At 37.3% G+C, this 14,627-nt stretch overlaps 1 protein-coding gene across 1 annotated transcript in view; it reads left to right on the top strand.

Annotated features, from left to right (window-relative positions):
- Positions 1 to 13,363, top strand: part of LOC124605819 (cationic amino acid transporter 3-like) — a 122,236-nt gene extending 108,873 nt beyond the window's left edge. The window contains exons 11-14 of the mRNA XM_047137735.1: positions 1,229 to 1,425; positions 1,518 to 1,684; positions 2,321 to 2,429; positions 12,526 to 13,363. Coding sequence (XP_046993691.1) covers positions 1,229 to 1,425; positions 1,518 to 1,684; positions 2,321 to 2,429; positions 12,526 to 12,641 — 589 coding nt within the window. The 3' untranslated portion in view covers positions 12,642 to 13,363. The remainder of the gene's footprint in view (positions 1 to 1,228; positions 1,426 to 1,517; positions 1,685 to 2,320; positions 2,430 to 12,525) is intronic.
- Positions 13,364 to 14,627: the final 1,264 nt, after the last annotated feature.

Here is a 14,627-nt window from a genome sequence, read left to right as displayed (position 1 = left end):
CCTGTCTCTTGTGTGTAGTGGACCCCAAACCTATTAAGTGGGACCCAATACCCCACCACACTACCATGCAAGTGGAGTAATCTGCAGCCTACATAGTCACAGAATCATCTGAGCCTCTGATTCAAACCCTCCACTCAGCTCTGTATCAAATGTCTGCAATCAGCCTTGTTGCTAATGTTACAAATGGTGAGCTCTGCTTTCATCTCACAAGCCAGACTGACAGTCTTTACTAATTTAGCTAGATGGATGAAACCAGAGAGACTCTCTTCTGATCCAAAGAGGTACACATCATTAGTACTGACATGAGCCACCACCTGCAATTGTCTTCACCCTGTGCTCTCCATGGCATCTGGAAGAACCCATTCCACACCTTGGATGATTGCCCCAGTATGCACACTAAATGCACGTTGGATTTATTCCCCTTCTTGGCAGCCACATCCCTAAGGGCCCCATTTATATGCCTACCATTGGAGCTCCTAAGTATCAATAATCCCAACCTCTGTGGCTGCCTGGATCATGCAGCCTGAAAGGCAAGGCCACACTAAAACATTACAATACTGCAAATTTCACTGGTCTCGAAGAATCAAAAACGAAAAATGGAAAAATGAAGAATAACTTCATGGAAAATTATTATTTTTCTGCCATATAAAATGAAGGTCTTTCCTGTATTTATTATAATATTGTTTTAAATATAAATTTCTGTTATCAGTATTCCATGGAAATCATCAACTGGGTGGTAACAAGAATATGTATTTGAACTAATTCTCTGAAGACCACATTAAAACATAACAGGTCTGTAAAATCAGTGTGTTTAAGCTGTCAAAGAACTGAATAAAAGATAAATTATGGGAAACTATTGTATTTCTGTTTTTCAAAACAGAAATGTTCATTATAAGTATTCTATGGAAATCTGTTTCAATAAATTCTTATAAGAGGGCTCTTCTGCATGATTCTGACCTTATTGGTCACACAGGATCTAATAAAAATCACAGGAGCTAAGATAGGAAATTCAGTATTTCATCTGTATTACCTAATATAGGTAATAGATCCAATGGCACTACAAAGAGGACAGCTTCTTGTCAGATATAAATCAATTTTCAAAAACAATTGTAATTCATAATAATATAACAACAAAATGATAGTTATATGTAATGACTTTGAAGATAATTATTTAATTGTGTTTGATAATTTCTTGTTTTATTTGTCTATGTTGTTTTTATGTTCGTAGGTATACAGGAGAAACTGAAGACCATCTACAAATTGAGGAGAAAGATGCTGGGAAACAAAACACAGATTCAGCTGAAGGAACCAGAATTAAACAATCAAATATTATAGCTACTGGGAGACAAATACTAAACATTGACAAATTTAAAAGGCCAACAAAATTGTCAACAAAAATTGTTGCATATGAAATTGTGTTATATTGTAAGACACACAGTTATTTGATCAAGTACTTACTAAGATTACAGATTTGACACAAGTATTCTTGAAAATATTATCATTTCTTTCTCTTTCAGTAATCCTATGCATCCTGACATCACAGCTTGTAATACAAGCAGGCTCATCTATTGAAGCAGTAAACCCATTGGCCATATCAGGTCTCATTATTGTTTTACTGTGTATTGTCTGTATATTGATTTCCATTGGACGGCAACCAGTGTCAGAAAAGGAATTAACTTTTAAGGTACACAAAAATTGATGATATGGTAAACACTATTAAAGGAACTCAGTTTTAAAGAACTTGAGAAGTGGTGGTATTTGAGAATTGTTGTACTGCATGAAGGGATCAAATTTTGTATAATGTGCAGAATTTTGGTCCCTACCAGATGTATCAACATTTCAGGTCAAATTTTGAATACTAAAGGAAAGTAATATTGTAGAACACAAATTATTGATTGCAGTCCTCTCCAGTAATACTATATAAAAGGCGAGATTATAATGTGTTAAATCTCAAGACATATGAAGTCCATGTTATGAAAGTCATTTCATGCAGTACTAATCAAGCATATTGATAATATCATCCATTCCTTACAGACTGTGAAAAAATGCAGGTAGCAGGAAAACTAAAGTTTTGAATGATTCATTGATTTTATTTTGTTTGTGAAATTTCAATTTGTCATTCAGCACTCATTCCAAAAGGATTACAATATTCCTAGTACGGGTAATTATATGTTATCCAGAAGCTGCACACTGGACAAAAATTCAATATTCCAATATCTTATAATTGCTTATGGCATAAACTTGGTGCATGCATATGTAGAACTGCTCATCTATAATTGTAATTGTAGTTTGAATAATAAAGAATTTTTTTTTATTTCAGGTACCATTTATACCAATTCTGCCTGCAATATGTATTTTTGTCAACACTTATTTAATGATGATGTTGGATGTATTCACATGGATCCGATTTGGTGTATGGCTCATTATAGGTAAATATACTAATTGTTTTAAGAAGGTAGTGTTCCACAGCTCATAAATATTTAAAAAAAAAAAACATCATTATTCAGCACCAAGAGCTACTGACAAAAATTCCTTTATTGTATAACCAATTTCAGTCCACAGACTATTATCAGGGCTCCTGTTTACCTTTGGTATGCAGGATATCTGATGATAATCTGTGAACTGAAACAATATAGTAAAGAAATCTTCACTAGTGGCTCTTGCCAGGCAGTAATAAAATGTTTACTATACAATTTCTGTGTTTTTTTAGTGTAGTATAGTACACTAAAGGAACCATTCATTGTTCATGTCAACTTCATTGCTGGCAATATAAAAAATTCCAGTGCATGTTAGTATTTCCTTATACTCAACATAATAATCATCCACCAGGAGTGGGCACAAATCAAAATAAATGATAGGACAATGGTTGTGTAGGGGATAGGAAAAATAAAAAGACTATTTTCAGCAGAAGAGCAAATTTAAGTATGATATGAACAGAGAAAGATAAATATCACAGTCATCAAAAACACTCTGGAGGGGTGAGGGGAATACAAGAACAGTATAAAATAGCTGGGGGAGACACAAAGGGCGAAAAATGTAATGGAGAGTATTGGAGAGAAAGATGAAAGTTCAACATCTTGTTGATGATGTGGCCTTTATAGGTGGGACACAAGTTTGGATAGGACAAGAATGGGGAATAAAAATTTCCATGTTGTTTTATGAGGAACCATCCCAGTTTGCCTTAATCAGCTTGGGAAAATAGCTGGGAACTTACATCATGGGGAGGATGAAGGAGAAATCAGAGATTGATGGAGAAGGTGGGAAATGTAGGAGTCAGTGAGAGGGATGACAACACAGAATAGGAGAGGGATAGGAAGAGGAGATGTGGAAGAGGGAGAAGTGGGAGCAGGAGGAGGATTGTGGAAACAGAAAGGAAGTCAGGCAAGGAGAGGAAAGACAATACGGTGATTGGGTGGGAGGGAGAGGAGAGTGAAAGAAAAAGGGGCAAGAGTGTAAAACTGAGAGGTTGTGAGGAGCAATAATGAGAATTATGAATGGATGCTATGAGTATGGGAGTTATGTCCAGAGATTGGAAGAATGGTGCATAACGCAAATAGATGGGAGTGTGGTAGGGAGAGTGTGATGGTTGTTGTATTGATGACAGGTCAGTGGAGATGGTGAAGTGACGTAATGATTATGATGGAATGGGGAGTTAGGCCAGTGGAGTAGTTGAGAGGAAATTGATAGAGGTCAGAAGGAAAGAGAGCAATATAATAGGAGGCGACAGCAGAAGAGGAACAGAGTTTAAGAAGGAAAGCGAAAGAGAGATAATCCCCTATTGTAGAAAGGTAACTAGGGTACAAAAATTAAAATTACATGCAGATGCTTGTTATAATATAGTCCTCCAGCACTCTGAATCCCACTGAATTTTTAATCTTTCACTTAATTATATTCACGCTAGATTTGTCAAATATCTGTTGTGCATTGGTCACTACTTGCAGTGGAAGACATTCCTTTGTCATCTGTAACCTTCTTATCACCAACTCCCATGATCCATCAATAACACTTTGTCTTAATTTCATCAGTTGAAAATTATCCAGATGCAAACTTTTCGGTGCACACAACAATTAGACACTATGTGCCACTTTCATCCAACCGTCAACAGGTACACTTTTTAAGAGTTTGACAGCTCCGATCTTGCCTCTGTCACTTCCAAAATCCCTCATAGGAAAAGCGTATCTTCTGTAACACTTACCACGTAAAGTCTTAAGACCAGCCTTAAACTAATAATTATCCCTGTGGAAAAGGCTCAGTACTGTGAAGAAAGATGAGAATTCAGCATCTTGTTGATGATGTGACCTTTATAGGTGGGACACAAATTTGGAAAGGACAAGAATGGGGAATAAAAATTTCCATATTGTTTTATGAGGAACCATCCCTGTTTACCTTAATCAGCTAGGGAAAATAGCTGGAAACTTACATTGTGAGGGTCAGATGGTGATTTGAACCGTGCTCCTCCCAAATATGTGATAATCAATACGCCAACTCACTTGGTTCACTACTGTGATAGTATACTACAGGAATTAGCTGATGGAGAGTATTTGCCAAATGGTAGATTACTGTACTTGCAAATCTTAACACTGAAATTCTCTACCACATATCCTACTTGATCTGAATACTTGCAAATGTCTTTCACCTGAAACCACGTTTCCTAAAACTCATAAGTCCAACTCCCTTGTATGCCTTATTGATTTTGGTCACTCTGCATCCGTCAGAACATATTGCTATTCTCAATACTAGCTTCCCCTGTTCAGATGGTTTTATAAGACTCTCTGTCTACAGAAAAAACCACTATCAACAGTACTTCATCTGTGATGTACACACATCTACCTAACTCAAAAGGCAATACCCTACATAGGGATATGATGGATTCTGTACATACAGCGACAAAAAAATTTTCTCGGAAAATGCTAGAAACCTCACCAAGTATGATAGGGCCATATGGTTCACAACTCACCTCTCATGTCATCGTTCTATGATCCCCTAATACTTTCTGATTCATTGTCATCATTGCACAGTACCAACAACCAACCAGCACCTGAATGTTGCAACAACATTATTCCACATAATTAAATTACGTTTCATCATGCACTGGGGGAAAAAATACTGCAAAGATCTTTGCTGTACAACCATAGTAATATTTTGCAGCTTACCAGTATTTGGTCCATCTATTTATCATTCATGCTTCCAACATCAAGCCTCCTTTGATCATACTCTTGTAAATGACACATTGATAGATTTTTCCCACACACCCAAATCAAAAGTTAAGCATAAACAGAGAAAAGGAAAATGGAAAGAGGAAAGGTAAGTAACTACTGTAAATAGCCATTAACATTACCCAGCAAACTTATTACCATGTTCTCATATCAGAAGACAGGCTGTGGCAGTGGAGGCTCTCCTGTAAACAGCAGCTTACTGGGAAGATTTGCCTGCACGAGTACAAGCAGATGGGTGGCTGCACTGCCCTAGACATGAACTACTGCCATCCAGAGCAGGAGGCTAGCTGTGGCTGAAGTGAGCCCATGGTAGCCCACCAGCTGGAAGGCAAAGTCTCGAGGAGTGGAACTAGCCCAAGTAGTTGACTCATTTATGATAGAGTCCAGTCTCATGCAGGCATCTTGCAGAACCCCGTTACCTCGTTGCCCAGTATGGATGTATCTTCATAGTAGGCACTGCCAGGCTAAAAATACTTTGGTTAGAAGTGATGGGTTTTTATACTGGTTAGGTGCTCATATGCTGTGCCAATGTGCTGCTTCTAACAACATACACTGAAATAAGGCAATGGACAGTAGGTGTGCCAAGTAGCCTGCCAATGCTGTGATCAGACCACCTATCTCGCCATTGGCAGTACTGCAAGCAATGGTCCCTGCAACCTGTCTGCAACAGCTGTTATTACTCGGTAGCACCAAAAAACTGTGTTTGCAATTCGCTTCTCTCAGGGAATCAGTGTGAATTCTAAAGAACACTTATGTGAAAAACAGATTCTTTATTCATGTATTATAGTCTGCAAACAGCACACAGAGATGAATGGAAAGTTTATCTTTGTAAATATTTGTAAGCCATTCAGCACTCCCATATTGTCAACTAATAACCATTATATCCTATGGGGTATCTCCACAGATCTGCAGCTTGTATAATGAATTTTTGACTAACAGAAAAACTTGTACTGATATGATACATGATAAATGGAGATAGAAATGAAAGTAACATCTTATGTGTCATAAGCAAGCAAAATAAGACCCCTCAATACTCATAAATATTGTCTCAAATAATGTCAGTAGGACTATCAGATTGTTAATTGATGATTCTGTTGTCTACAATGATTGAAAGGCAATTTAGAAAGACTTAGGCATAAATTTCCATAGATTTAAAGAATGGCAGCGCTCTTTAAATGTGAATTAATGCTAAAAAATATTCGTAACAGAAGCAACGTGTTAGTATCTGCTTACAAGATTAGTGCTAAACTTCCGTTGGCCATCATTAATGCTAATCTTCCATTAATGCTAAACTTCCATTTTTTTCCAATATTTAGGTATAACACTAAGAGGTAATGATGAATGGTGCCACGTATTTTTTCAAATACAGGCAATTTTATGTATAGATGTTTATAACTGTCTAGGCCAGTTTGACAACCCAAACCCAAATAACTGGAGGATGACACGTAATAAATAGTAAAATTTTATAAAACTATGGCTCTTACAGTACTTCTTTATAACTGTCTAGGCCAGTTTGACAACCCAAACCCAAATAACTGGAGGATGACACGTAAGAAATAGTAAAATTTTATAAAACTATGGCTCTTACAGTACTTCTTCATGGCAGTAAATGCTGGGTATTGGCAAAAAGAAAGTAGTATAACCAAATACCGAAACATGTAATATGAATGGGTACAGAGAAAGAACCGTAAATGACTTTTCAAACTAGCATTAGCTTACAATCCAGCAGGAAGAGGACATGTTGGAAGACCTAAGAAGCAATGGACAGACAATATGCGAAGCCTGAATGGAATCAATGTATAATCCATGAAGTGTAGAAGAAGAAAAAGTAGACAACTAAGAAGTAATACGAAATGCAGCAATCTGTGAAAATCAATTATAGGTAAGGCAAATGTGGATTTAGTGGAAGGATTCTCACAAACTGCTGTGCACCTGTACAGGAAATCACAGACATGACCAATTCCATAACACTGTTTCATCATTTGCAGTCCTTCTCGAGTAAGAATGACAGTAGACATAAAGTAAATTCAAAGATGTGCTGTTAGTATCATAAACAGTTGGTACAGTCCATATGAAAAAGTAACAAAAATGTCCAGAGATTGTAAATGGGGCTCTTTGTAATAAAGATGACACGATCATTTCAAAATCCTCTAGGGTGAATTTAGAAAACAAGTAGTTCAGGAAAACCATGTGACAGTTCTGCTTCCTCCATCATATATTTTGCACTGGAATACCAAGGAATACAGGTGGTTCCATTTCCCTTACTTAATACACAAATGAAAATGGACAGAAAGTCACTATTATTGGTGCAAAGAACTCTCTGCCAGAAGCAGTAAAGTGACTTGTAGGGTATAGTGTAGTCACTTAGTGGAGGAAATTTAAAAAAATACTGAGTATTGGACCAAATTTGTAATTGGATTGAGGATAACCTTGCAGACAGAACTCAACATGTTGTTCTAAATGGAAAAAATTCAAGAGATGTAAAGGTAATTTTGGGAGTACCCTAAGGAGTGTTACAGACCCTTATCTGTTTGTAGTTATACTGCCCGAAGGGCACCCAGAAGGGGAGGAGGAAATGAAAAGAAACTTCCCAGATTGAGAGGGTGTGATATGTCATTTCAGTGGTTACAAAATGGAGTCAAATTTATAAAGAACTGTAGTATGAGCCCACGTATCAGTACGACGTTACACACACTCTTTCTTGGACACATGCACTAATTTGGTTGGGAATGGTGTCATAAAGCCATTGTATCCACTCCTAAAGCAATCTGGAGCACAATTGTTGTAACTTATCATGGATATCCTGGATACTGCTACTCTGATCCCACGTATATTCTATGAGGGACAGATCTGCAGATCTTGTTGACCAAGGAAATAGCTTAACATCATGCAGCATCTGACAAATAAATGTGCCGTGTGTGGCTGAGCATTGTCCTGTTTAAAAATTACAGACAGTTTTGTTTCCCTTTATTAATGCATGAATGGAAAAGGACAGAAAATTACTAATATTGGTACAAAGTACACTCCACTATATGCATTAAAGTGACATGTGGCGAATATTGCAGTCATTATGTAAACAAAATTGAAAAAAAAGTAAGTGTCATCATTAAATTCAGGACTTTCTTGCAAATAGAACTTAATGGAACAAAATCAACAGATGTAAAGGGAATTTGGGATTAACCAAAGGGATTGTTACAGGCCCATATCACTTTACAGTTCACACTGCCTGACAAAATGTGAAGCATACAGAATAGGAGGTGGAAATGAAATGAAACTTCACAGCTTGAGAGCATATGTGATGTTATTTCAGTGATTACAAAATCGAGTCAGACTTATAAAAAACTTGACGGTATGAGCTCATATATCAGTATAATGTTGCAAACCCTCTGGTTTGGATGCAAGCACTGATTCGGTTGAGAGGGGTGTCATATTCACTCCTGAGGCAAACTGGCCCACGACTGTTATAACTGATTCTCTATATCCTGTATACTATCACTGCTAGACCCAATATGTTCTATCAGGCACAGATCTTCAGATCTTGCTGACCACATGAGTACCTTAAAATCATGCATAAAGTTAACAATGAAGTGAGCCATGTGTGGATGAGTATTATCCTGTTGAAAAATGTCATCATGATACTGCCGCATGGAGGTAACACATGAGAATGCCGGATGTCCATGACATACCACTGTGCCATCAGAGTTCTCTCTGTCTCAACCAGTCAAGACCTGACATCACATCCACTGGTTCCCCAAATCACAATGCCAGGAGTAACACTGCTGTGCATCTCCAAAAGATTGGAAGTATGGGTCCTCTCCCCAGGTCACTGCCATGCTTAATGATGATGGTCATTTAGGGTAGTGCAGAACTATGATTCATGACTGAACACAGTGCAATACCCTCATCAGCTATCCATATTTCCCAGTCAGGCACCACTCCAAATGCAACTGCTTGTGTTGTAATGTCAATGGCAGTATACACATGTGACAATAATTCTCTAGTCCGGCTGCTGTTAGTTTCCAATCATTAGTGCAGGATGATATGTAATGTTGCTGGGATTACGGTGAGAGTTTATAGCAGGTGCAAATGTGATGGAGTTATGATGTGATTTGTGCACAATAGGGTGATCCTCCCTTCTGGTGATCAGATGGGGTCAACAAGTATGCCTGCCCTTACATTCCTGTGCAGACAAGTGTCTGCTCACTGTTACACCAGAATGCCCCAAAAACCTAGATGGTGCATAATATGACTAGTCTTCCAAAAGAAGACTAATAATGAGCCAGCTTTGAAACTCTGTCAGATGCTGATAATGCTGTTTCAGATGAGAACACAGCACCACTGTGTACTTCACAGTGATCACTCAACATCTGACACTGTCCACACCCTTTAAATGCTGTATCAGGCATGGTATCAACACAGATAATACCAGTGTACTCTGGTGGCCATTCTACCTGCCACAAATAATTGCAACACTAAATCATACCACTGATGGTATTCACATGTACAATTTCACATTGACATCTGACCAAGTCTTCTATGTGCTTCACTTTTTTTTGCCAGGCAGTGCACTGGGTAGTGATAGTTAAACATTTGCAATTTGAACCAATGTAGATGGAAAACTATTTATCATATGCGTATTCAGCTTTATAGGAATGATGTTCAGTCTGTCCATTGCTGGACACAATGTGCAGTCTTCAATTAGTGCATGAGCTCTATCATGAGAGCTGAACATTCTACTGTTTGAAAAGATCTGTGAATAATTGTGTAATGGTATATTAGTGTGGTACCAGGATGTCGTGGATGCAGACAGTCATCACATTGAGCAACATTTGTAACCTGGAATGAAAACATGGTACACAACTATCAAATGTTACCTTCTCATGTGGAAATTAAAATGTGTTTCCTTTAGTGGTTTATTCATTGTTTCTCTTCTGCATGTCCTTACAAATGTTTGCATAATGTTTCATTTTCCTGCAATCACTTGTTTTTCATGGGCCCCTCTCAAGTAGTGAAAATTTAATTATAACCAAGTTATATGTTACTGATATAGTGGATAATGTTGAAAGTTCCATGAGGCTATTTACAGATAATGCAGTTGTTTATAAGAAGGATGCAATGACAGGAAACTGTAGTAAATTCAGCAAGACTTGCGAAGAATAGATTAATGATGCAGGAACTGGCAGTTACCCTGAACATGTATAAATGTATCATATAGTGCATAAGGAGGTGAACAGATCCACTATCCTTTAATTACATTATTGGCAACGAATTGCTGGAAACATTAAATATCATAAAACACCTAGCATTAGCCATTCAAAGGGATGTAAAGTGGAATGATGACTTAAAACAAATAGGAAAATCAGATGACAGGCTTATATTCATTGGCATTGGGAGAATCTTAGGGAAATTTAATTCATCCATGAAAGAAGTAGTTAACAAATCACATGTTTCACAAATTATTGAGAATTCTTCACATGAATGGTACCATCACTATGTTGGATCGATAGAGGAGGTAGAGAATATCCTGTGAAGAACATCATTTAGTTGGTGGAAGAACATTACCAAGATGCTCAACAAACTTCAGTGGCAGACATTACAAGAGAAGAGTTGCATATCACAAGGTGTGTTTACTATTGAAATTTCATGGCCTACGTTCCCAGAGTAACTCATACACATATCATAAAATGTTGATGACAAGAAAATTCAAGAAACTAGAGATCACGCAAAGGCTTATTCACAGTCGTTCTTGTTACGTGCCTTTTGTGAATGGAATATGAGAAGAGGATAAGATGGTAGTACCAGAAATATGCTTTGCCTCACACCATACAGTGGCTGGTGGAGTACAGATTTGTATGAAGATATTATTTAGAACCTTTTCTCAGTTATGTATTTTGGACAACCTAGTACAGTATAAATCCTGTGACTGAGCTGTGCTTTGTTTTGTAATGCCTTTTTTTTATCCTGATACTGGAACATATTTTCTTTTCTTGATTAGACATAACTTTTGGATATAGTCTCTAGACTTAAGTTTATGATTATTCTTAACCTATTACCCAACCATAGGTAAAGCAACTTGGAATATTAACTATATCATTAAAAAAACTGTCCTGCAACCTTTGTGATAATAACCAGCCACTGACCAAATCAAGTGAATTATCAGCACAATATGGCCAATCAACTGCAGTTTGTGCTACTCATTGCCAAACATAAGATCAACACTTGCTTTGTGACTCATGCTGTATAAATGTTCATCTGCAATAACAATTCTGGAGTTCACAAGTGGTAAATGCCCTTTTGCTATATCTTGAGGTCCCACAATCCATTCACCTTAACCTAAGCTATCCTTTTTGTCCTCTCTAACATTCTCTTCAGATTCCAATCCTCTCTGTAATTAATTTTAGGTCTTTATAATATTGCCTATTCTAACTTTATTAATCATCAGAATTTGTTGTTTGTTATACATTAATAATGTCAATTTTTCTTATTTGTACACCCTTTCTAACACTCTGTTTGTTACAGCTCTTTTATTTGTTTCCTTTCTCCTTATAACCTGTTCCCCCTTTCTGTCATGTATGTAACACAGTCCCCTCTATACCTAGCACTGTGAGTTGTCCTGCAATCCTACACCCTGCCTTGCACCCCACCTTGTACCCATTACATGCAAATTTGCACTCTTGCGCCACCCTCCTCTCCCTTCATAACGGACCACCAGTTACATCACACAACAGTGCAGTGACTTTCATGTACCTAAATGATAACTCTTGTGTCATCATATTGATCCCTCACTACTATATTGGCAGAATTGTACCCTGTCCTATGGCCATGCAAGATGAGCAGACAATCAGATTCATTCTCCAGTTAAACAGGTTAAATCAAGACTCATTTGTGAATGGACCAGTACCCCACTGTTCCCAGGCTCATTTGTGGTGGGCAAGACAGTGGGTTTGTTTTAACTGCTTGTCTGCCTATGCATTCATGTACAGGGTATTAGTTCTACTTCTGGTTCAAGTTTAAGCTTTGCTTTTTGTACTGTCACAAATAATCTCTGCAGTCATTTGCTGGAAAGAAGTAATAAAATATAAAGATGATAAGGAGACACAAACAGCAAGAGAAAGGTAGGCACTTATAATGCTGTGTGTTGCTCTGTGAATTTTGTCTGACCGTAATAGATATCTCCAACACAGTAATTTATGTGCAGTTGAAAACTTTGTGCAGCAACTGTGAATGGAATGTGTGTGGTAGAAAAACACTACAAGAGATAAGTTGTACCTTAGAGTTAGTTATTGACCATTATTTTGTAATTTTTCAGGGCTCTTGATTTACTTCACAATTGGTTACTGTATCAGTGACCCAAAGGACAAAAACACAAATGATGTTACTGCACAGGGGCTGGATAATTTGGCATACACGGAAAATGCTGAATGAGCTCTGTTGCTGCTACAATAATGTGACATATATATGTATATACAGTAACTGGATAAACACAATTCATCATGGATAAAAAATCTTTGTAGCTTGCGTGCTTCTATCTGTATTTGTTTTTTATTAATTTGTAATGTTTAACAATTCACAAATATATTTATTCAGTTACTTTTTTAATACAAATGTAGCTTTGAGAAACATATGAATGTTCATGATTATCCCTATCATCATTAAGTAAAATACGTACAACCATCCATCATCAATGACAAGCTGAGAACACTATAGGAATCTCATCAATACCAAATTGTAACAGTGACACTCAGTATACTTGTGACACTAAGAAATCTGGGTAATTGAGTTTGTATGAACTCATTGAACAGGATGATATTCGCTACTGGCAATAGTGCTTTTCAGTTTTCCCATAAAAAACAGCACATTTTTACACAGATTAACAACATGAGGAAAAAACTGCTGCTGTACATGGAATATTTGTACAAGAGTTGCATTATCAAAAATAACTCATCTCTACTCAACAATCAAGCATGTTAAAAACTGATAATCCTGGAATTGTTATGTTCAAAAACTTAAATAAACCAAATTGATGTTCCACAATAATATTTATTTAATACAAACAATCCTGTTGGAGGAATGTCCTCAACCGAGCATTATACCAGAGTTTGAAAATACCACTACAGTTGTAAAGTTCTTTTAGTATCACATGACCGTTTTTGGGCTCTTATAAGCCCATCTTCAGCCGTTGTAACTTGGTGCTGTGACCCCCGAGTGCCGCGATGTATGTGTACAAGGCATGGTGTGCGCTGTGCTGTGCTCGGGGGTCACAGCACCAAGTTACAACACCTGAAGATGGGCTTATAAGAGCCTGAAACTGATCACGTAATAATAAAAGAACTTGACAACTTCAGCGGTATTTTCAACTTCTGGGAATTATTTAATAGTTCATTACAAATGACTTTTGGCTTTATAGGCCATCCTCAGATAACTTAACACTAAACAGATAGTCCACACATCACTGAGAGTTCAAAGGTGTGCAAAAATTGTTCTTTTTTTCCCAGAGATAAGTGACATTTTACAAGTATATACATCAATACAATAACATAAGCATAAGGAATTCACAAAAAAAACCTGTACAAATAAATCTGATACTACTTCATATTCAAAGTATAGGAATGTCTAAGCTAATATGCTGTACAAGTGAGTAATGGCATAGACTACTATGTTATTTGGACAACTGGTGAACATGATGAAAAGGTTGAAAAAAAGAGAGACAGACAGAGAGAGAGAGAGGGGGGGGCGGGGGGGGGGGGGGGGGGGGAGGGACAGACAGGAGAAAGGAATTGTAGTGGCAGACATCATCACACATAACTACTAAGTCAAAAGCTGATTTGTTCAGTGCAGCTGTCAAAAGAGTTCGTGTGCTGGCCACCAGGAGTGCTGGTCTAAATTTCTCTTTGATGCTGATATACCTACCTTTGTAATGATCATTCTGTTTTGTTTCATTATATGTTTGGATTGTTCTGCAGTGTAACAGTGACCTGGTTTATTGTAAATAAAATGTTGTTCATGATACACTGGAATTAAAACTTCTTATCTGTACCTGGCTGAGATAGAAGCACTTCACATCCAGTTCAAAAGGCTATCAACTAGCCATGCCATATTACTGACCACAATGTGATGCAGCCCGTGAGAATAAACCACATTACAGCAGAATTATGACCAATTCTTGAAGAGTCAAGAATTTTTTGAGATGGAAGATGTATGCACCATATCAAGGTTCACAGAGGAACTACCCCTGTTTTGGCCACACAGTCCAACATTATGGTTTGCTCAAGTCAAGATGAGTTTTCTCTCTGCTACGTGTTAGCAGATTCTACTAAATTTACACTAGTGGTCAGCCAATTAGACCATCTCTATGCTGGAGAAGTACAAGACATAATAACCACATCTCTGGAGACAGAATCGTACAAATGA

Source organism: Schistocerca americana, chromosome 3 (genome assembly GCF_021461395.2).
Source record: "Schistocerca americana isolate TAMUIC-IGC-003095 chromosome 3, iqSchAmer2.1, whole genome shotgun sequence".
Taxonomy (NCBI): domain Eukaryota; kingdom Metazoa; phylum Arthropoda; class Insecta; order Orthoptera; family Acrididae; genus Schistocerca; species Schistocerca americana.
This window is presented reverse-complemented; position numbering and strand designations above follow the sequence as displayed.